Source organism: Corvus moneduloides, chromosome 1, assembly GCF_009650955.1.
Source record: "Corvus moneduloides isolate bCorMon1 chromosome 1, bCorMon1.pri, whole genome shotgun sequence".
Classification (NCBI taxonomy): domain Eukaryota; kingdom Metazoa; phylum Chordata; class Aves; order Passeriformes; family Corvidae; genus Corvus; species Corvus moneduloides.
Window position 1 is genome coordinate 54,707,021 of NC_045476.1, and position 23,570 is coordinate 54,730,590.

The following is a 23,570-nucleotide window of genomic DNA, read 5'->3' on the forward strand; positions in this document are numbered from 1 at the left end:
GTTTTTATTTCGATAATTTTAAATTCTGTACTGATATATCTTTCCTGGCATTTCCCCTTAATTTATACCTCCATGTCTTTAAATAAAATACTTGCCACCTCACCTAAAAGGAGCCCAAGTCACGGTCCTTTGTGGGTCAGTCATAAACATATATCTGATCTTTCTTCCACCGACTGTTTTTATATAACACTCAGCATTTACAGCTTTTCAACTTACTTTTGGATGCTCTCTGGGCAACACCTCTCTCAACAGATGTATTACAGCTCCTCCTTCCCTCATTGCTTCATTCACCAGGTGTTTTATTGAACCATATTTGTTACAAATAAGCAAGTCTCTGAGCGGCTCTCTCCTTGCTGGCTAAGAAACCTCTTAGCCCTAGTAAGAATAAGGCAGTCCCGCTGCTCTTCCCCATTTACCCAGCCCTAGGCAGGCCGTCGATGCAGCCGCGGCGCCGCCCATCCCTCAGCAGCGCCGGTGGTGACGGCGGGACAGGACGGGGAGAGGCTGGCTGTCGGCCCGGAGGAGGGGGTGGTGGCGATGTCCCCCTGCGGTACCTGCAGCGCTGCCAGGGCCACGGCGTCCGGCTGCCCCTCTCCGGAGCTGTCCAGCGTACCTGCGCTCCCGCGCACCTTGCGCGGCTCGCCCACCCCGCTCGCCCCCGCCGCTGGGGAAGAGGGGACGGAAAACGACTTTCCGGCCGCGTCTTTCCCGGGAAAGGGGATGCATAGTTCGCTCGCTGAGTCGTCTGTGATGGCAAATCCCGGTACGCTGCGGGAAATGTTTGCGGTCCTGTAGGCAAACAGAAGTATTTTCGAGGAGAGGGATCTTTTGGCCGGCCCCATCCACCACCTTTGATCTCATGGGCTTTGAAATCCCCTTAGAAATTAGAGACTAATTAGCCCCAAAGCGAGAGTGACAACAATGCATGACAACGGCTAATACTATGTTTTAAGAAGGCATCTCAGGAGTGATGGGCAGTCACTCCTGAGAGAGCTGTGTTGTACAAATCGTGTGCCAAACAAAATCGATCCGATTCGACCGCGGTGTATCTGACACTGTCAGGGATTTCCCGGGCCGGGTTGTTTATTTAGGGAAAGTCTCTGGTGCGGAAGGGTGAAGACGCAGCCCCTCTTCCAGTCTCCCACGACAAAAGCAAAACAATCCCCAGCGTCTGTCCTCAAGGAAACCTTGATCAAAGAAAGGTATTCAGCGGTGTCGGGTGTGTGGGTGGGTGTGTTTTTGTGCAGTTCACGGCATTTTGCAGTATGTATCCAGCGTTATCAGTGCGTGAGCTCAAGTTGATTCCTCTGTGCTCTACCAAAGGTGTAAGAGTAGGACCAGCTTATCCTCCCCTCACGGGCAGGAAGAAGGAGTTTCAAAAGAAGTGCTATGAGATTGCCTGAACCGAAATGAGCTTTACGAAGCAGCCTTTTACTGGAAAGATGTTTGAACTCTGACTGAAGGGGATTTAGGGGGAATGGAGAGACGATTCCAACAGTTACGACTAGGAATGCAATATCGGGTCCCCTACAATGCTTACTTAGGCTAATGGAGGTCCTGTCATTCAGTTCCCATTGCGCTGGGATACAGAGTAAACATTCCCCGGTGATCCTCTGCATGCAGGTCCCCTCTTCAGGACATCATTAAAGGCATACATGCAGTTGCCTGACATCAATTGTCAGCCTGGCTCTCAGGGTTCAGAGATCCCGACAGAAAGCAGGAAAACAAGCCCAGTGGAGACCCGGCTCTGCGGCTGGGGGCTTTAAGGAGGCTGAAAATCGTTTGGTTGCGGGTGTATAAGAAGAGACAAAAGTGCTCAGCAGGTAAGAGCGGAGGGTTTTGCCAAGAAGGAACTGTCCTTGATCGCTGTGACAGGATTGACTCGCTGGGGACTCCTCTCTCGGGAGCGTCCACGCGTCCCTGAGGGGATCGCCCGTCTCCTCTCATCAGCATCACGGCGAGAAATTTTACAGCCGCTCTTTCTAGTCCTGCTAATCCTGTTAGCCGGGGGGTTATAAATATTAACGTCGCTTGGGCTGGGGATGGGGGACCAAATTACGCCCTCTCTGAAGTAAGATGTCAGCCAGCCTTTTCCCAGCCCACCGGCGCCCGGGGCTGCTGGATGAGCTGCACGGCAGAGCCCCGCAAGTGCCCTGCCCGGAGGTGCTGCTGGGCGCCTCGCTGCTGGATTTCGTGGCCGACCTCTCCCTGGGCAGCCCCCAGGGAGCCCCCGGGGCCGGGGCGGGCCTGGGGCTCTGCGAGGTCACCGCCGGGCCTCCCTTCGGGGACAGAGTCCTGTCGCTCCGGGAGGGAATGGGCCGGGGGCTGCCTCTGGCTGCCTTCGGAAATGGAGATCCCGAAGACGAAGAAGAGGAGGAAGAGGAAATGATGCGCAGTTCTTCCCTCCTGGACAGACCCAGGAGAAAGCGGGTCATCACCTACGCCCAGCGCCAGGCTGCCAACATACGGGAGAGGAAGAGGATGTTCAACCTCAACGAGGCGTTTGACCAGCTGAGGAAGAAGGTGCCCACCTTCGCCTACGAGAAGAGGCTCTCCCGGATAGAGACCTTGCGCCTGGCCATAGTGTACATCTCCTTCATGACTGAGCTCCTGGACGAATGCAGCAGGCAGGACGCGAGTTAGGGAGTGCCCTGGCCCGGCGGGATGCGGCTGGGGCCGAGCATCGCCCGCGGCGGCGAGCAGGTGGCCTCGGCTCCTCTCTCCCGGGGAAGCAGAGCCGTAGCTCCTGCCTGCTTCTCACACCGCAGCCAGGACCTTGTAGGTGTGGGATGCAAAACCAGGAGTGTTCGGAGAAGCGTGCTCTGAGGTCGGGAGGAGTTGAGGAGAAGATGGATGGAGAGGCTCAGTGTGTTGCAGATTTGTTAATTTTTACGATTTTTGTAAACGGAAGGGGGGAAAAACTGAAGGGTCGAGGCCCTTTGGTTTGTGGTATGTTGCCTGCTTGCTTTAAAATCTTTCCGATTTGTTGCTTTGGAGAAAGACTGGGCCGGGGCAGTGGAGCTCTTCCAACGTGCAGAACGGGTTTCCAGCGGGTTCCGTTCCTGCCCAGCTGCCTGTCAGGGAAATCTCGGCCTGTGCATTTTAACCCAGCGCTTTCTGCCTTTTACAAAATAAACAACAACTCCCTTTTCTTTGAAATCCAGTCTGCCAAGTCCACGCCGTGTGTCACGGGGCCAGGGAAGCCGAACATCTGGACACAACCGCTTGTTGTCACGATTTTCTTCCCTGGAACGGCTCTGTCCTTGCGTGTGGGCGGCCAGCGCCGTCGCTCACACCGGGCGGGAGCTGGCGCTGGAGCGCCCGGCCCGGCCCGGCCCGGCCCGTCGGGGCGAGGTGCGGCTGGCCGGGATGCCCCGGAGCCCCCCGGCACCGGCGGGGCCGGCCTGGGAAGCCGTCTGCGCCCTCCTGAGAGAGAAAACTTGTGAGTTTATGGGCTTTGGTTCTGGGGACGTCCAGCGGAGGCGTTTTCTCTCTCTTTCTCTCTCACGGCACATCCCCCTACACACACACACACACACACACACGCACACGCACACGCACACACACCACGTTTCATCTCTGCAAGGAATAAAAATAATGACATACTTTCTGAAAAGCCGGAGCGGGAGGAAAGGGGGAAGCCCGAGGCAGGCATACCCCGCGGATGGGGACAGGGCCCACCCCGGTGATGGGGACAGGGTCCCCCCCGGGGATCTCTTTTTAGCCTTACCTATTGATGCCTCGCAGGCATCTCTGAAAAGGGGCGAGATGCCGGGAGAGCGGCAGCGGCGAGGGGTGACCGTGACCGGGCTGGGAGTGGGGCCCAGGGTCTCCCCTAGAAGCCTCTCCGACCCATCTTGATGTGTCTCTGCCCTCCCTTGCCGCTCCCCTCCCCACTTCTCTCTGCTGCTGGCACCCTTCTTCGCTGCTGCTGGGAAAGACCTGGATTTCTCCCCGCGTTGCAGCAGACGGGCAGCAACCATCCTGCTCAGAGTCCGGTCCACCCGCATTAAACTGCCCGTTCAGGGCAGTGGTTCTGCATGGCTTCGTAGGACAGCTTTTATCTCCACTACATAAAATTACCGTGATATGAGTGAAATCAAGATTTACTCTGGATTCAGGCTAGTATAGCTAGGATCCCGTGTCTCTTTTATTTCTTCTCTCGTGTTTTGTCAGCTCTGTGGTGATTATTCTTCTTTTCCTCATTCTATTCACTTTAATATTATCATGAGAGGTCTAATATCCTGTATTAATACTCTAATACTCTTTCTCTTTTCACTTGTTTCCTTGGTTTCTTTTTCTACTTGTTTTTGTTGACCTCCCTGACTCCACACATTGCATCTGCTCTCCATTTGTCAGAATGCTTTTTTTTCCAAGAGGCAGTAGGATAGTTAGCGCAGCTGGATCCTTTCTAGGAACTGGGGGCTTTCACCTCCTCAGATGGTTTTGTGTTGTTTTGGGGGTTGTTTTCTTTTTTTTTCCCCCTAAAAATAAAACGAGAAAAGGAGCTACGAACGAACAATGTTCCAAAATCAACAACTCTTCACATGACCCAATCTCCTTTTAGTTACCATCATCTCAAGCAAAATGATGAAGACAAATTCTTTATGGACAAAGAAATATGCAATTTAATACTCACTTCTTACCATTATTTCTCTATGATCTCTCACAGTATGATTATATAACTTTTCATAATTTTTCTTGCTCATGTAATTGGATAAAATTAGAACTCTATAGCACATAGAGTCTTAAGTTAGGAGATTCATAATGTAAACATGTCTGTAACAGATAATTCAAAAATTATTGGTTTTCTCTTCTTTGTTTTATAACAAAACACTGGAATTTGTTCAAGATCCAAATTTTTTCATACTTGTGTTAGAGACTAGAGAAAAGCAGAAAGAATATGTTACATTTTATTTTTAAACACAAATGGATCTTGCATTATGAATCCTGATTTCTAATTAATCACTGGAAATTTTGCAGCAATAGAAACAGTAGTAACATTCTTATATGAGCCACTGGGAATAAATCATTAGAAATTAAAAATGCAGTTGTGGTAAAAGGCAATGAACACAATATGGAAAAAGCACAGATAAAATATCAAGATGCATTTTGAGCTGCCTCTGGGCCACACATTGATTTCTATGACCTGAAAACCTGATAAAATGGGCTTTTGTTTGTTTGTTTGTTTGTTTCATGCTTTTCCAAAACTGATGAAGATTTACCAAAAAAGCAGGCTAAATGCAATTTTTTCCCAAGGAACCAGTGTTAAAACATGTCCTTGTACCCATAAAGAGCTCAGTGAAACAGCAAGATGCCGTACTAACCCATCCCTTAACCTCTGCGGATGTGTCAAAATCCTGGAAGCTTAGTCTGGTAAGAATATAAACCAATTATGGAAATATTGCAGACAAACTTCTTGCTGGAGTGCAATCCCATCTCCCTGAAATAACAAAACTGTGGGGTCCTTTCTCCCCTAATCCTTGTCTCAGTCCAAGAGAGTTGCATTCTAGTCTGTGGAGTCAGTAGAGTACAACACCCTGTCAGGTTTGGGAAGACAGGGAAACCCAGACCCTAACAGAGTACAAAAGTGCTGCTAACTTCAGCAAGGCTTGGATTTCACCCACTGGAGGGAAAGGCCTTTCTTTCCCTTGCTCAGAATCCCTGCTGCCACCAAGGCTGAGTCCAGCTCCTCGGTCTCCCCAAAGCACAGTGCCATTATCACCGCATTAAGAACAAAAACTGACAGTGTCAATTACTTCTGGGAAAAGATAATAAGGGGCTTTTTAAAGCCTTAGAGCTGTTTGATCATAGCCCATTTTTAGATCCTAGTCTGAGGCTGGTTTGTTTATGTTCTCTTTGGCCACAGAAGACTGACTTTTGGTAGAAATTTGAGTTCCCTTGAAGCTATCATGTTACAATTAGTATTCAGACATGTAAACCAAAAAAATAAGACTAAATGAAATCATATTTGAGAGACATTTCGAAGCTTTCGAAGAGAAGTATAAATAATCAAATGACTTTGCAATCTCTAGTTAGATTGATCTTATTTTACAGCTGCTGAACCTGAAAGGAGGTTTAAGCAAATTAGTCCTGGAAACAGAACAAAATATTATGATAGCACTGCAAACTTCTGCATCCACTCTCTGATCAGCTACTATGGCCCCATGATTGGTGTTTATTATCGCATTTGTCAGCGTTTCCATTATAAACACTCAAGTGTGGAGGGTTTATAACTCAGCTATAAAAATTCCCTCTAGGATGAAACTTGATAAGTGAAGTCCAACAACACTTTTTTTTTTCTTTTACAAACTTTAAAATAAATTAGTTTTTGAAGTCATGGAGGTACTAAGCAAAAGTAGTGGAAAAGTGGCTTTGATTTCTTTTTCAGATCAGTGATTCTTCTCAAAGACAAGTTCTATATGACCCTTCTGGTTCTTTCAATTAACTTGGACTTCTGTTTTCTGGTGGTTTTTTTAATTAAAAATAGCTAAAACACTGGAGCTTAAAAAGTGACTTCTGTGCATGCTGAGTCCCTGTTTTCATAGGAATTTGTTGTTTTACTAGGCTTGAATGCTACTTATCTGCAACAATGACAGCCAAGCTTTTCCCAGTAATACAACAGAATAGTTACAAGGATGGATAGGTGTGCTGGTTATGCTCTTTTTTTAGTACAGTAAATTGTTGCTTATTCTAAAAATTTGGTAAATATAATCAGTTCAAATTATTTGCTCTTAAACTTAGCTCAAAAAAATGCTTGTTTTAGAGACTGAGATGAACTTCTGTCACAGCAATGTATCCAGAACAAAAGAATTGACAGAATAAAAATATTCAATTGCAATTGCCTAGCATTCTAGCTTTTTAAGGAGTGCAGATCAGATATTATTTTAAAAATTGTGTTTCATCCAAAATTTGCTTTTCCCCTTCTCTGTCCTAGTTTCAGTGTTTACCTTTTGTCTGTCTGGCACTAAATTTTAAGCCCTTGAATTTTTCACAGCTACTACTCACTCTGCTGATCACCAGCTACAGTCCAGTTCAGTGGTCGTTACATACCTGAAATTCCTATTTCTTCAAGGAAGTCAAAATAAGGGAGTAATTCTGTTATCTTTTGTAGTACATTTTCCCACATTAATATATACTTATAAAGACTGTAATATATTCAAATTGTTGTGTGCATTATATTATCTTAGTGTGGCTTTTACTGCTCTCGAAGGCTTCAGTGCCACAGCTGTGCCTCAGACCATGTCCTCCCATGCTGAGGGGTTTTGAATGGTTCCCACACAGAGTTGTTGCACTGCAGAAGGACAGGCTTCACTATTATCACACATGGCTTTATTTCAAACAAGTAATCAGGCACACTGAGATTCTAGGCCTGTTTATGCTTTTGTCATACCTCGGCCATAATTTCAAAAAGAGAGATAAAGAGTATCCTGTTGGTTTTACTGTCTCTCCTTAGCTCTGAAAGCAGAAGACAGATAATTATTTTCCCTGTGAGTTCCAGTTCCATCTCATCTTGCTCCAAGGCTTACAGGGGATCAAGGACAAGTAGTACATTTTATGATTTTTTTCACAGCAAAGAGGAACTCTGTGAAACTCTTCAACATAAACACGTGCACTGAGAGAATAAGTTAATTCAGATGTTGATATTTCTTTTTATTTCTAGCATTGTTTACTTACTATGCAGTCTTTCATCTTGTTAATGATTCTAACTTTTGAAACTTAGAGTTATCAGAGGGAAGAGTGGTGGCTGTAGAACAAAGGATACAGGAATAGATATAACACAGCAACCACCATTACTCTTTGAACATTTCAGGTTCATGTGGGTTAGATGATGTCTCTGATCTGGCTAAAAGGTAGTTTAGCAAAGACTTTCAAAACAACCAATGATTTAAGATTGTTCATTATTTTGTGTGGCTAAGATGAGATATCATGCAAAGATCCTGATGTCGTTGCTGAAACAAAAGTTGTGACCTGAAGCCATAGCCATTATTTTGGTGTTTGGTGAAATGCAGGTGTGCAGCTCCACGAGCCCTTCACTCTTCAGCTGTGAGTAGTGATTACAGTGAAATTATTGGTCATATCCAGTGTAGCTGGGAAACTATACTACATTTTACAGTGCCCTGGGTTTTCTACTCAAGGTCTTAGGGGCTTGGCAGAGCTGCTTCCATGTGGAAATGTGTGTAAAAAAGGCACTGGGCATTGCTCCAAGAGCCCTGCATCAGGAAGGGGCCATGCTGTCTCCAAGGGCTGTTTCTGGGTAAAGTGCCATTTGCACCCTAAAAAATATACCAAGAGACTAGAAATATAAAGAAAAGTTTCGCTAAACAGAAACCTTTGCAAGTGCAAGGGAAGACTCAACAAAGCCTTGGCACCCTGCTCCAGCCCTAGACCTGGTGGCTCTTTGAATTTGCCTTTTAACCCTCCACTGCTCTGCTCCCCTCCCTCCTGGCAAACAGAAGGCCCTTGCACTACAAAGAATGTCTCCTTTAGAACACATTTATTTGGGAAAAGAATGTAAAACCCGATAGAGCTAGATCCAGCCAGAGCTCAGCAGATTTCATGTTGCAAGTGTGCTATACTTTCTATTAAAGCTGGCGCCAGCGATCACTTGCTGCCATTCAGTCCACTGCGTGTGGTTGTATATTTTCTTAATGAGGATCTGAAATCAGCCTCTTTCACTTAACTGACAGTCTGCCAGAATTATGCCATCTTTCCAAATGCAGAGATCATATGATCCATCTGTTGTCTGCAGCCATGCAGGGGAAATATTTTCCAAAGAGAAATGTGGGCTGGCCCCAAAAGTACGTAATTATCCAAATGCTGAAGTGTTTCAGATGTTTCAAGGTGCTCTTGGACCTGATCTTGGCCATCGAAGCTCCTATGAAGTCTTTTAGAATAATGTACGTAACTAAGTCATTGAGTCTCCAGGAAATTTTCATAGTACAGGAGTAATTTTAAAATTATTTTTAAATAACTTTGAGCTGAATCAGATATTTAGGCCTCAGCAACATCATCTGGGGACATTTGTGAGTACTTACATTCTTAAGTAGTTCACATTTTTGCTGTTAATGTTATCGTATATGATACATTAAGTGACTATGCAGAAAGATGTTTTAATCTATTTTATTAATTTTTTAATTATATGCTAGAACACTGCAGTAACTCTGCAACATCATTGACTCTCATAACTCTGCAAACTACCAGATGCAAAAGAAGTTGTAGGATGATGAATAATAGTAATGGAGAAAAAAAAAGGGAAAATATGATTGAGAGACTGTAAAATGAAGGGCTATCTCTGATCTTTCTCTGCCTTACATGAAGGCGCGTGGAATTCATTTCATATTACGTCTGACTCAGTTTAAATTTTCTTTGCAGATATCTTGAATGTTGCCAACAAATATGATTAAACTGACAGTTTAGGCCCTCATCAGGTGCCACCTCCTTGACATACAGGACTCAAATTTTAACCATGAGCAAATGGAACTTTCTCTGAAGTACTGATAACTGTGCTCGAACTACTAAACAAACCCTTGGTAAGATGGACTTTAGGTCCTATTGCTGCAAACACCTTTACCAGCCCCAAGGTATTAAATTTGGAAGCATGCACCTTTATTCTGTTAGCTGTACTTGGCTTGACAACAGCATAAGTCAGTTCTCACTGTTATATGTTTCAGACATCCAGGAACAGAATAATTTCAGCATCCTCTCCCAGATCACAACTGCCATACCTATGGACTGGACCACATTATGCTGAGGAAGTTCTGTGATGTTAATAGCATGGGGTTTGCCCATGGAGAGAAATAAGTTCTACCAAAGCTATAATGAGAACACACAGAATTTTTCGTATTTAAAATGTGCAGGCATATCTTCTGAAAGACATAAACCAAACGAAACCAAACCCCAAAAGACCCCAAACAAACAAACAAAACAAAACAAAACCAAAACCAGATAAGTTTATCATCTTGTTTTTGAGAGTAGTAGAAACATGAATCTTTAGCGTACCATTGGCCAAATTATTTGAAGGATTCAGTGCATAAGCCAAATATTTGACTGGAGAGCATTTTGGTGTATAAGACCAGTGTTTTTTGCCTTCAAGCTGGAAAGACATGCTAGATACCTGAGACACAGCAAAGGAAAAGTTCTAATGACATCTACTTCAATCCTGCTTCCCCCCTACAAAACACAGTTCTTGTGAAGCTATGAGTCATTAGAAATATTTATTGTGAGGGTTTCTGAGCCACTTCCATAGCACATAAGCACCAAATATCACCCCAAAGATGCAGTGGAACCTCAGACATGAAAAGAGAAGACTTTATGCCCAAAGTATTTTCTTTTGCTGAAAACATCCAGTGACACATTTTCAAATGACAGAATGTCGCCAGAGAGATTGGTAATGAGCATGGTGGAAATGCAGGTGACACCATGGAGGTTTCTTAGTGAAAACCTCGGAAAACACAAACCTATATTGGCTGTGGTTTCTTTCCACTCCATGTATAATGCTATTACTGCCTGCATGGTGCTGCTCTCCTGCATCTGTATGGCGAATGGGGTGATGCTTATCTGCATCACTTGTGGTGCCACAGCTGTTACTGAGGAGCTGCTAATCCATTCCCTTCAATTTTGATGCCCTTACAGTAGCACCTATTCCAGCATGGATTTCACATGCCATTTTCAAATGCTCTTGAGCAAAGTTTAATGTCAACTTTTTGTCATATAATATTTTGCTAACTTTTATGACTTAAGGAGAGGCAGAAATTCTTTTTTCCTCAGTGAACAGTTTGGGAAGGACCTGTGTGAAGAAATACAATGCCTCCCATTCCCATAACCACAGGGAATGAAAAAGCATCTTCCACCTCTGCATGGCAGTGTAGCTTGCTTCTGATATGCATTAGGTCTGTGGGAATATGAAGGGCTGTTTCTTGCAGTAATGGCTGAGTGATTGAATTGCCTTTTTTCCTCCTGTCTATATGCCTTTGGGTTGGCCCCTTACCCTTAATGTGAGCAATTATGAAGTGCTTCCTATCATACATCTGATTTAGCATTAAGAACCTAATTTCCCAACAGTGCATCTAATCTTTAAAGACGGTTATTTTTCTTCTTTTTTGGATGAAATTTCCTACCCACAGTGAATTCTGTGAGGAAATGGTAGGACTTAGACAGTTAACCTGCCAGCTACACTAACAAATCAGATAGTTTGACATCTAGACCGGACTATTAGTTCCTGCAATGAACTGACAACATGAAACCACAGATGGAAGGATTTGGTGTTGCAAAATTTTACCTGCCAAGTTGGAGGCTATGTTGTCCTCTCGGAAGAAACAGCCTGTTCTGGGATGCATCCTCAAGAAGGAGAATGTTGCAGCTGTTTCACTTTTTACAGCAACATGACACAGTGTTATAGGAAAGAAAATACAGAGAGTTATCTTAGTTGATTGAAATTAAGCCAAATGACAGTGTGCCATACCACAGCCACTCAATTACATACGTTGAAGGTAGATAAAGTTGTAGTTATCCATAATGGACTTTGGCCAAAAGACAACATCATGAATCTTTCCAAGACACTAAAGGATTTTCACTGACCAAAACTTTAACATGATGGCAGATAACAGCTAGGTTGAAGGTCATTTGGGGATAACAAATATAGATCATAAATGTCACTGTAGATAGAATATGGCTGTAAGCCACCGAAATATAATTGATCAAACTTCTATCTGTTTGGAAGGAATGATGACCATTTTACTGTCAAATAATCCAGATTCAGCAAAAATTCCTGCAGACATACATCACTCAAATTGCTCAAACCTGTGATACAATGATTACAAGGAAGCAGTGCAGTCAGCTCTGTGAGGCTGTAGCTTGTTTTAATACTAGTTTCTTTTAATTAAAATGGATGCTGTAAACACTATGCATTGTTGTAGAGAAAAGGATTACTAAATGAAGGTATAAATTCACTGTTTTGAATTAAAGCCCTTGCTATATTCCATTGCACATCTTCTACCTTTACATTAATTACAGCCTCTGCTGTTGCCCAGAGCCGCATTAGTCCTTTTGCAAAGCATGAAAAGCAAATACTAACATTAGATCAGACATTAGAAAATATCATAAATTGCTCAAATATGAAGTGAGACATAAACCTGAACATATTTTAGAGTCAGAAGAGTATTTTGTAACTAAGTCTCTGCTCTGACTTTGAAAATCTGGGCCATATCTTACTGCTTAGGTTCCAGTCCATATGTGTCCTACTGAGCCCAAAACATCCTTGCACTTACTAAGTCAGCAACGACATTTCTAATATGCAACAAAATGTGGATGTTTTGAAGACTGAAAATTAATTACAACCTTCTTGAAAAGGACTGTTTCTTTAACAATGAAAAATTCCACAAGTTCAGCTAAATATTAGAGAACAATGACTGATGCTTTACTCCAAAGGCAGCCTTTCTTACATCTCTTACACTCTTAGGCTGGACCCATCATAATTTTTTTTTTAATTTAAAGTTTAATTGACCCTTTTTAAGACTTGATCCAAAGCCCACTGAAACAGTCTCCTTGACATCAAAGGATTTTGGACCAAGTCCTTAATGAATGTAAGCACAAATGTTCTAAAAGGAAAAACAAATATTTCTCTGCTTCTGACATGAACTATTTTTAGTGCTGCAAGGTCAGATAGTAGATTTTGGCATGAGAATGTTTGATATAGATATTTTTCAAGGCAGAGGCAGTACAGTATTTTGCATAAATACAAATACAGATGTTTGTTTGGAGGTCAGAGTTCATAAATAGTCAAGTATGTACACAGATACATGAACAGTGAATATGTGCTAATTTACTTTAACAGATCAATAAACTATTACTTCTCTGGAAAATTGCCTTTGGAATTTGGTAACCAAGATTTGTGCTCTAGATCAGCTTCATTGTTGACCTACTATATGATCTCTGGTCAGAAAATAAAACCAGGATGTGAACCTATGGGCAGATCAGTCCTTTGTGAGCAAGGTAACCCAATCATCATCCTATATTCTGGAGGAAAGAAAATGGGATTGGGGCTGTAAAATGAGGAGTAATGACGGATAGCAGATCTTTAGGCATCATAGCTGACAGTCCATAACCGAAAACAATTATAATCTCCCCAAGCAGAAAGGAATATGTAAACTTGGATCCATGCTGACTGCCTTTTCTGAAAGGAAATACAGCCTGGCAGAGATGGAAATAAACCCCTGCTCCCTTCTAGCAGGGGTAATTAATTTCTTCTAGCTCTTAAGCAGGTGTCCTTAGAAGTAAGGTAATTGTGGAAAGAACAAGAAGGGTGTTCATTTCTGTGAACCTTTCCCCTCCAGGCTCACCTCCTCTGCACAGCTACATCCAGCCCCTGTGTGGTCTAGGGCCAGGCAGAGAAGGTAGATAGGTTCCAAGTTGGAGACCTGGCATTTAGTCAGCCTACCAATCAAAAAAAAACCCATTTCCTTTGCCCAGGAAAACATATGTGTATGTTGGGATGACCTTCCATGCCCTTTCCCTCACACCAGACTTTGCTGCCCACCTGTGTTCATTATGAGTTGTGGTTGCTTCTCATATGACCTTTCTTTTCATCTTCATCTGTGAGATTCCAAGAGCACCTGAAAGCCTAAAGAAAGAAGACCACATACAGTAGGAAGCACAGGCAGGATCTTTCCCAGGGTTGCAGACATGGCTAACAGGGTAAAAGCCCACTTCCATGCTGCAATTCTGGCTCTATGGCTCTGTTTCTAATTGCTTGAGCTGCAGAGAATTTGAGTCTACCCATAAGAAGAAGGCTTTATAGAATGCTTTATCCATCACCTGTGCTGGAGGTGCACTCTCTCCCACCTTGGAAGAAAAAAGAATAACTTGTGGCTAAAAGGGCCTGAAGTTTTATGGAGTTTCCATGGGTGAAGTGTACTGAAAGATTGAATATATAGATTTGAGTAATGTGTGGGAGCAGGAAGAATACAAGAAAAAAAATATATTTATATAGCTCAGGAAAGATGGAAGAGATGGAAAAGAAAAAAAATCAAAGAAGCTGAAATAGCCAATAAGCTCCATTATTAATAAAAATAACTATTATCCCCTGGAGTGGGGGATAATATAAGGTTGTTTTACTAAGAGGTCTTTTCAGATTTGGATGTGAAACCACATAAACAAGACCCAGAGCCATAACTAGGGGCAGAGCTCCACCACAGCATTAGATATGTTGATCTCCTGTGATGGGAAGGACTGGTCTTGTCTAGGATACATGAGAGGATACTACTCAGGCTTCCACCGAGGTACTTTGGATCTGCTTAAACAGCCCCATCCACTGCCACTAGCTATTTCTGGAGCTGAATAAAGATTTTGTATAAAAACACGTGTCGTAAATAATTTCAGCTCTTAATTTATTGAGAGACCTGTCTCCTATGTGGGATTGCTAGTTTGCTAATAGGATATAGGTATTTCTCGGCCCTGTGTGGAATCGAGAGCTGGCAAGAGAGGATGGATGCAGGAGATGCCGAATGCCGGTGCGCGGGGGGCGCAGCGCTCCCTGCCGCCGGCCCGGAGGCGGGAAGGATGAGCGACGGGACCGGCCGCGCACTGGGGACACTGGGAACACTGGGAACTACGCTGCCACATCCTTTTACGGCAGCAAGCTGCTAAGACTTTTACATGAAAGGTCCCAGTGACAACGAGCCTAAAAAAGAAATAAGAATCATTGTAGTAATTTTGACAACGAAGCTGACACGTTAGAGGAACTCCGTGTTATCCATCTGCTTTCGAGAGCTTCCGAACGAAAGGAGTGTCAAAGCACCGGCAGCTGGAAACACACCCGTGGGAAGTGTCCTTATGCCCACGGAGGATCCATGGGCCGGATCTCCCCCCAGGACCCAGCAGGGCCGCCCCCCGGGTGGGCAGCGGCGCTGCGGCGGCGTGGGGCCACCTCAGCGAGAAAAAGCACTCGGGGTTCGCTGAAACACGAGCGAACAGACCCGGGAGCGGGCGGGCAGCACCTCGCGGCCGCGGAACTCGGGGGACCCAGCCTGACGGGGCTCGGGCTGCCGCAGGAGCACGGCGGGTGCCCGCCTGGCTCCGCTGAGGCGGCAGCGACTCACCTGGGAGCCGCAGCGGGGCCGGAGGGGAATCGTGCCCTCCGGTGGCCGCCGGCCGCACAGCCTGGCCCGGCCCCGCAGAGCCGCCCCGCAGCCCCAGCCCCGCCGGCGCAGCCGAGCCGCACCGCGCCCACCCACGCCGGGCCCAGGTAGGGAGGACGAATGACGGGAGATACTGTCAGCTTCTCCGCGTCCTCGGTTGTATGAGCTGCCGCGGTGATAGGAAGGAAGGAGACGTGAAAGAAGACGAGAAACAGGTTCTGCTCTCATACCCTTTTTATGTTCATTCTGCCTGTTTGCTGTTGCTGTGCAGAAATTTGTACCAGGGCACAGTGAGAGTTCTCTACCTGTTTCCCGGTGTGCTTTCTACAAGGAGCAAACTACAGCATAAACACCAATGTGGAAAGTTGCTAGGTGCTCCTCATCCCTTTTGAAGGGATATGGTCCTGACCAGGCTTTCACCTAGAATCCATAGGAATTAAAATACCTGGCCACGGAAACTAGTAGGGAAACTCCAGTTGATTTCAGTGGTCTTGGAAACATAGAGATGAAACTTCTAAGGAAACACCCAACTGAATGCTTTGGCATCAAAAACATGCAGGCAGGCTGTCTCTAAACGTGCATGTTTGCAACACATTGCTCAATATCCCAAGGAATCACCAGCAGTGAGAGTTTTACCACAGCAAATAGCCTTATCTTTGTGAGATAAATTACATGTGTATGTGCTTGCTGTATGGAGAATACAGAACAGCCTTATCGCAATCCAATTGTAATTGATGTGTATGCACAATGTGTGTAACACATTGGTGATGGGCAACATTGTAGCTGTAACCACCAGAGCTTGAGCACATTAGTTCTTAAACTTCTGCGCTGGTTTATAAACAGGCAGAAAAAATCGGGCCTTTTATTAATTCCTAGAAATCTAGGAAAGAAGCAACCTTCTGACCTACTCCCCTCAAAAGCTTTGATGTTTCTGTCTGGCTAAGGCAGATACTGCTTGTCCCGTCCTGTGAGTGTCTCAGCATGGGTGCCTACAGTTAATGGGTGCCTATAGAAGGGCTGGAACAAAGTTGGGGGCATCCTTTACAGCTATTTCCCTGTGATCAACCATGACCACAATGATCATCACAGACCAAATTACTCCTCATTTCTTCCTCCCAGGAGTCTGTCATTTATTTAGCTCTGTGCTCACAGGCATACCTGTAATCTACATGGTTGCTTTACCAGCATTATAACTTACTGCACAGGTGACAAAATACTGGAGCGCTCTGGGTCCTGCCAGTGCTCCATGTAAGAGCTCATTCCACGACACATATTTTCCTGAGCTGAGGCTCGGGGAAGCTTGCAGGAATGGACCTGGAAGTATCTCTAGAAAGGCCCTGAATCTGTTTGCAGTTTTGCTTGCTACCACCAAAGAGTGAAACACGGTTGAGATTCTGCACAAGGAGCCAGGAGACTTCTTACCCAAGCCATGCCTATGCATAGAGGAAAACAGGACATGGCATCTTTTATCCCATGCTCCAGAGTGGTCTGCAGGACTACCTTAGTGGCTTAGTAGAGGTTCAAAATAGATGGCTTAATACTGCATAACTAAAATACAATTATTATTTATGTGTGAAAAGCAAAGGCTCCACCTCAATTCCCATCAAAACTGTAGATTTCAAAATAAACCAGAATTGATTTTCTTTAATCTCTGCACAGACTTCCACCCTCTTCCCTCCTGACATATATATGTATTCACACTGCAAAAGAGCAAGAGTACATGCATGCACACACAAACACATCCTCACCAGTATGACTTTCTCTCTCACACAGACCCCCAGACATGACTCTAACACATCCACCCTCCTCCCGACAAAGCTTCACACACCCCAGCACTAAGCAGAGTTGCTGCCTGTCAGCAGGCCTGGGCAATCCAGGCAGGCTCCCACACCCAGCCCAGTACAAGTCCCCCAGGATAGATCATTGCCACCACAGCTCGTCTGGCCCCTGCACTCCCATGTGGGTCTTGGCAGTAACATCATGGGCTTAGCTGCCTTTGCCCCTGAGCCCATAATTTGTGAGTCAGAAATAAAATAAAAGCCAAAACGAAGATGATGGGGGGCTTTTGCGCAGTCCTGGTTCATATAGCAGTGTGCAGGTCCCAGATAGCACCACATGAGTCCAGCTAAACACTGCTGGTTGATTTTGCTGCAGTTTACATAAAGAGTAGCTGACACTAAGCCCAGCTATCTGCTATGGTCAACCCCACTCCCCTCTCCTCAACTCCCTCCCTACATTTCTCCATGTTCTCCATTTTTACAAACCATGTAATACTGCATCTCCACCTGTCCTTGACTCTTCCACACATCCTGCTCTACATACCCTTCTCCTGCCCCCTGGCAAGCAGGTGATGTCCTGCAACCCATTCAAAGTTCAGGTGACCCAGACAAATTGTGCGTCCTGTGAAATCAGCTCGGGAGGTGCTGCCCCTCCCTCCTTTCAGGCAGCATCCCCTTCCCAGCAAGGTAACAGCTATCCAGGTTTGGGTTTCAGGAAGAGAGGCAGGGAGGGAAGAAGGGAGGGAGGGAGGAAAGAAGGAAAGAAGGAAGGAAAGAAGGAAGGAAAGAAGGAAGGAAGGAAGGAAGGAAGGAAGGAAGGAAGGAAGGAAGGAAGGAAGGAAGGAAGGAAGGAAGGAAGGAAGGAAGGAAGGAATTCGGAAGGAATTCGGAAGGAATTCGGAAGGAATTCGGAAGGAATTCGGAAGGAATTCGGAAGGAAGGAAGGAAGGAAGGAAGGAAGGAAGGAATTCGGAAGGAATTCGGAAGGAATTCGGAAGGAATTCGGAAGGAATTCGGAAGGAATTCGGAAGGAAGGAATTCGGAAGGAAGGAAGGAAGGAATTCGGAAGGAAGGAAGGAAGGAAGGAAGGAAGGAATTCGGAAGGAAGGAAGGAAGGAATTCGGAAGGAAGGAATTCGGAAGGAAGGAATTCGGAAGGAAGGAATTCGGAAGGAAGGAATTCGGAAGGAAGGAAGGAAGGAAGGAAGGAAGGAAGGAAGGAAGGAAGGAAGGAAGGAAGGAAGGAAGGAATTCGGAAGGAAGGAATTCGGAAGGAAGGAATTCGGAAGGAAGGAAGGAAGGAAGGAAGGAAGGAAGGAAGGAAGGAATTCGGAAGGAATTCGGAAGGAATTCGGAAGGAATTCGGAAGGAATTCGGAAGGAATTCGGAAGGAAGGAAGGAAGGAAGGAAGGAAGGAAGGAAGGAAGGAAGGAAGGAAGGAAGGAAGGAAGGAAGGAAGGAAGGAAGGAAGGAAGGAAGGAAGGAAGGAAGGAAGGAAGGAAGGAAGGAAGGAAGGAAGGAAGGAAGGAAGGAAGGAAGGAAGGAAGGAAGGAAGGAAGGAAGGAAGGAAGGAAGGAAGGAAGGAAGGAAGGAAGGAAGGAAGGAAGGAAGGAAGGAAGGAAGGAAGGAAGGAAGGAAGGAAGGTCCCTAGAGCCACCTACAGATGCTCAGCACTACTGTTTCCAACATTTCTTCTGTAATGACACTGCTCTAAACCCCAGAGAAGCAGTGAGGCTCTGGGTACATATAAAATTATTGGTGAGAGGGAGGTGGAAGGAGACCCAGCTCTTCTTACCTTGGGATCAGCAGCTGCTGCCAACACAAGGGAACCCCTGAAGCTCTCCTGACAAGCTATGGAGTTGAGTGGAGAGGCCTGTGGTCGCAGAAGACACATCAGGAACAAGCCAAAAGCCAGGGCAGCTGTGCAGGCTCACTGTGGGTCTGTGTGCCGGCGTGCCTTCCCTTGCCTTCTAAGGCGGTCCCTGTTTCCTCCCCGGTCCTGTTTCCAGCTGTTTCTCAATAAAGAGTGTTTAGGGAAGACTGCTATGTGCTCGCACCGCGGGATGGAAGACACGAGGAGTAGAGCTCGCCGAGAGGGCAGCGAGCGGAGAAGCGTCGGGACAGCTCCGGCGACGGGTGCCCGACGGGCGCTGCGGCGGGGCCGGGGCCAGCGGCGGGGGCGGGCTGGCTGCCCCTCGGCGGCGGCCGCGGAGGGTCCCGGCCCCTGGCAGCTCCCGCGATGAGACGCCTCTGCCCGGAGGAAAGGGAGTCAGTCCCCAGGCAGAGGGGAGAGACGACTCTCTTCCCCGAAGAAGATGACAGCGCTCTTCCACATGCCTTGTCTTATTTCGTGCCTGGGATTTATCGCTCCCCTGTTTTTCCGTTCGCCCTGTCCGCCCTCACACCTGGAACAAGCCGGGGAGACACTGCGTTGCCGGCGCTGCCCGCTCCGCCCCGCACCCGGCGGTGCCCGTCCAGGCAGGGGCTGCCAGGCCGGCAGCGGAGGAGCGCGGTCCCCACGCAGGGAGCAGAGGCTTCGCCCCGTTTACTGATGGATGGCAATTTCTAGCTTTCCCTCCCAGGCGTTCCCCGTTTGAATCTGAGCTGTTGTTTAAAAGACACGCCACCTGCTGCGTGCTGCCAGCGAGCGGGGAAGGAGGCACAAAGGCGGGGGATGGGAAGAAACAGCTTTGGCTGCAAACATAGAAGAGAAATTGAAAAAAATAATCTCTTTTCCCAGGAAGTGCCGGACTCGGGAGCCTTGTGGGAGGACGGAATGAAGTGAGTGGTCAGCACACACAGAGTGTGGGCAAAGAGGGTCTGTACACCCTTCCGTCTCCCGGTGTGCCAGGTTGGAGACGCTGATCCTCCCGGGTTTCTCTTAAGACGAGCTCAAGGACTGGTGCTTATGCATGTACGAAGCCAGTGCTTGGTTTCCCCGCTGCTTCCACCTCTGAAGATGGCTTTCTCCCAGCGCAGTCCTCCAGCCTGACAGGACGAGGTTGTGTCGCCACCCCTCCCCAGCCCAGAAATGTGCGACTCCCTCGGCAAGTCAGACCGCGAGGGCGTTCAGTGATGGGAGAGCGACGTGTGCTAAAGCGGGGCAAAATTAGGATGTGCCTGGATGCTGCCCCGCGGCTAATTTCCCTTTCCTCCTTTTCGCTGCAAGCCGTGCCCGCTGCGGCGAGGAAAGCCCGAGAGGTGCGGGCTTCCCGCGGCCGCTCGGGGTGGTTGCCCCCAGCACAGGCACTAAGCGGCCCGCTGACCCCTCTGCAGCAGCGCACGGGGTGCTGGGCACCCCCATAACCTCCCGGCCCGGCCCCTCAGCACCACCCCAAAGCCGAGCACGAACCGAAGAGGTTTGAGAGAGAAACCACGGAGAGGGAAACCGAGAAAGAGCTCGCGGTAAGGATGTATGTGTGTGGGGGGGTGGGAGGCCAGATCACTTGTGAATGGCTTGAAAAAAATAATTGAGGGAGGGCGTGGAGGGGGGGAAGCGGAAACTTTCCTATAAAACTCAGCAAAAGTCCCTCCTCTCCACGTCAGGCCAATGACACTGCTGCCCCCAAACTTTCCGCCAGCAGGAGCTATAAGAACCTCCAAGTCTTCAACTTTCTCCCAATCCCAGACACCTCGAAGGGGCTCCAAGGAGGGATCGGGAGGGATTTTTTTTTTTGGTTGGCCTTTTTATTTTTTTCCTCTTGGATCCTGATGCCATCCCCCCTCCCCCCAAAGTGAGGTCCTCCCTCCTTCCTTCCCTCCTCCTTCTCCTCGCAGGCCAGCGAAGCAGCCGATCAAGGGGGAGCTGGCGGGTTAGGTGCCCCCCTCTTCTCCCTGCCCTCCCCCCCCTCCCGGCCCGCTTCTCGCGTCTCCCCCCAGAGATGATGCAGCAGGACGAGTCAAACTCGCCAGTCTCCCCCGCCGACGACAGCTTGAGCAACAGCGAAGAGGAGCCGGACCGGCAGCAGCTGCCCAACAACAAGAGAGGGGGGCGCAAGCGCCGCTCCAGCCGCCGCAGCGCCGGCGGAGCCGTCGGGGCCGCGGACGAGCCCTGCAGCCCGGCCCAAGGCAAGCGGGGCAAGAAGTGCGGGGCGGGCGGGGGCGGCGGGGGCGGCGGAAGCAGCAGCGGCGGCGGCAGCCCCCAGTCCTACGAGGAGCTGCAGACCCAGCGGGTCATGGCCAACGTGCGGGAGCGGCAGCGCACGCAGTCGCTGAACGAAGCCTTCGCCGCCCTGCGGAAGATCATCCCCACGCTGCCCTCGGACAAGCTGAGCAAGATCCAGACCCTCAAGCTGGCGGCCAGGTACATCGACTTCCTCTACCAGGTCTTACAGAGCGACGAGCTGGACTCCAAGATGGCAAGCTGCAGCTATGTGGCCCACGAGCGGCTCAGCTACGCCTTCTCGGTGTGGAGAATGGAGGGCGCCTGGTCCATGTCCGCATCCCACTAGCAGGCGGCGTCTCCCACCCGCATCCCCCCGGCAGGAGCCCTAGGTAAGGCAGGGACCCCGAAAGCGGCGGGTAAAAAGGGGGGAGGGAGGCGAGAGGCCGCCGGCTGCGCCGTGAGCCGGGCACGCGTGGCCGTGGGGCGAGAGGGCCCGCACCCCGCCTGGAGGGGCCTGGCTTCCAGGAGCAGCCGGAGAGCGGGGCGGCTGGAGGTGCCTCCCCCATCCCGGCGCGTTCCTCCTCCTGCGCGGCCCGAGGTGCGCCCCGGGCCCGCGGGGCCCACGCGTGGCCGGGCGCTGCCGGCGGGGTGGGCTCGGGCGGGAGGCGGCGGCCGTGCGGGTGCGCCCCAGACAGACGGGGCCGGCCTGAGATCACTTTTTCACCAAACGCTGCGGAGCCAGCAGGGCTGCTGGGATGGCTCCTGCTGCCGCCGCTGCTGCTGCCGCTGCTGCTGCCGCTGCTCGTATTTTGAAGCGAATCCATGTCCTCCCGTTGTGCTGCCCGATGAGCGTTTCCTACCGGCCCAGCAGTCCCTTTCCTCGGCTCTGACACCGCGGACCGCCAGGCTGGGGTGTCACACGGTCACCGCACCGCCCGCACGGCGAGTTCTCCCTTCTCCATTCGTGCCCGATACGTGTATTTCCAGGGACAGAGAGGTGTAGGTAGATGTTTGTGTATCTTTCGTTTCAGTAACGAGTTTTCCGCCCTTTCTGGGTTTTTGCAGATGACATTGTTCCCACAGAAGGAGAAAATGGACAATCTAGAGACTCTGAAGTTGGATACGATTTTTTTTGATCTTGTCTAACAAAAAATGTACCAAGGATTTCTTGGAAACTAGAAGAGTAATATCCAAATTCAAAGCAGGGCGTGGGGAGCACTTAAGGAAAGTGAAAGAGAGAAGGGCTTTGGACAGTGACTACCCTTTGGGCGTCGGTACAATCCACACATCTCTGCATTCTGATAGAAGTCTGAATCGTTCATTTTTTTTTTTTTTTTTTAAATTTTGACGAAGAATGTTGGAATTGAACTTTTTTTTTTAATTTGCCCTTTTTTTTTTTTGCATGCATGCATTCCCAAGAGGTCGTGCCTATGAGCCACTGATGAAAGGAAATACATTATTGTGGACTTTCTTCATTCTTGAATGAAACCAAGCAGCCAACCAAAAATATCCCTGTAGAGATGAAAACCTTTTTTTTTTTTTAGGGGGGAATAAGCTGGGCTCAAGCTGTTATATACCCGGTTCCTAACTTTTTTATTATTATTATTTTTCCTCTGAGAAAAAAAAAATAAACATTTTATTTATTTATTGATGACCCATGTTAAAATGCAAATAGATCCGGTGTCTAAATGCATTCCTATTTTTATGATTGTTTTGTAAATATCATTGTATATTATTTTTCTGCAATAAATAAATATGATTGAAATTTTAATAACCTTAAAGTTTGGTCTCTCTGAGAACTCAGGGTTAGAACTGTAGATAAATACCTGCTTGTTGAGCTGTAAAGACACCCAAGAGAGAGGGGGCACTAGGATAAACAAACCAGGCGAAAAACGCAAATAAACTAGCTACTGACAGACACAGGCACGTTATTTATTGAGACAGCTTTATTATTCTGTGCTGAAGCTCACTGCATCTGCAGAGGAAGGTATTGTCTCTTCTCTCTTTCTCTCCCTCTCCCCCTTTAATCTTCACGCCAGGCAAGGCAGAGTTGCGCGGGGAGCAGAGTTTTCGCAGCAGAGCTCTACCCCCTCCTTTGTGTTTTGCCCCTAGATGTGAGGCAGAAGAGAGGCCCGTTCCCCAACCCCCAGCGCAGGTACTTGTGCCGATATCCCTGAGGAAGAGGCATCGGTTTTAAACAGGGATTCGTCCATCCAAAGGCAAAGCAAAAGAAAGTGCGATTGAAATAGGGAAGTGTCTAGCGAGTGGGGTTTTCCGGTGGAAGTGATGTTTGACTGCTGTGCTCTCTAGGGTTTTATATAACATATATATTAGCGATCACGTTTTCATTGTGCAAAGCACACAGGGATACTCTAACCCGCCCTCTTCTCATTTTCTACGTGTAGGGCGCATGTTGCCCCTCTTTCTTCTCATCATGCCTTTCGCGGGGTCCCAGTATGCGGCGAGAACCCAGTTGCAAAAGAGATGGAACCTCCAGATCTGAGGGCTCGGAAGGAAGGTGAAAGGGAAGTTGTAAAAAAAACCCCAGAAA

The 23,570-nt window shown here is 47.6% G+C and overlaps 2 protein-coding genes and 1 long non-coding RNA gene across 5 annotated transcripts in view; 2 read left to right on the plus strand and 1 right to left on the minus strand.

The window, feature by feature from the left end:
- The window catches only part of LOC116444632, a 32,843-nt gene extending 13,331 nt beyond the window's left edge, over nucleotides 1–19,512 (minus strand). The window contains exons 1-3 of one of the 2 annotated variants that reach the window (XR_004240424.1): nucleotides 18,710–19,512; nucleotides 13,538–13,621; nucleotides 11,282–11,370 (exon numbers count right to left, since the gene is read on the minus strand). This is a non-coding gene — a long non-coding RNA (uncharacterized LOC116444632). The remainder of the gene's footprint in view (nucleotides 1–11,281; nucleotides 11,371–13,537; nucleotides 13,622–18,709) is intronic. The other variant, XR_004240418.1, reaches the window with a different exon arrangement.
- On the plus strand, nucleotides 1,964–2,779 carry FERD3L (Fer3 like bHLH transcription factor). Its single transcript, XM_032110189.1, has one exon. The coding sequence runs from the start codon at nucleotides 2,077–2,079 to the stop codon at nucleotides 2,641–2,643; it is 567 nt and encodes a 188-aa protein (XP_031966080.1). The 5' UTR covers nucleotides 1,964–2,076; the 3' UTR covers nucleotides 2,644–2,779.
- An 892-nt stretch (nucleotides 19,513–20,404) lies between the features above and the next one.
- Nucleotides 20,405–22,794, plus strand: TWIST1 (twist family bHLH transcription factor 1). Of its 2 annotated transcripts, none has more exons than XM_032110180.1 (2): nucleotides 20,405–21,408; nucleotides 21,762–22,794. In XM_032110180.1, the coding sequence occupies exon 1, from the start codon at nucleotides 20,796–20,798 to the stop codon at nucleotides 21,363–21,365; it is 570 nt and encodes a 189-aa protein (XP_031966071.1). In that variant the 5' UTR covers nucleotides 20,405–20,795; the 3' UTR covers nucleotides 21,366–21,408; nucleotides 21,762–22,794. The 2 variants fall into 2 exon arrangements, with proteins under 2 accessions (XP_031966071.1, XP_031966062.1); XM_032110171.1 differs by having other exon boundaries at nucleotides 20,412–21,408; nucleotides 22,085–22,794.
- The last annotated feature ends 776 nt before the right edge of the window (nucleotides 22,795–23,570 follow it).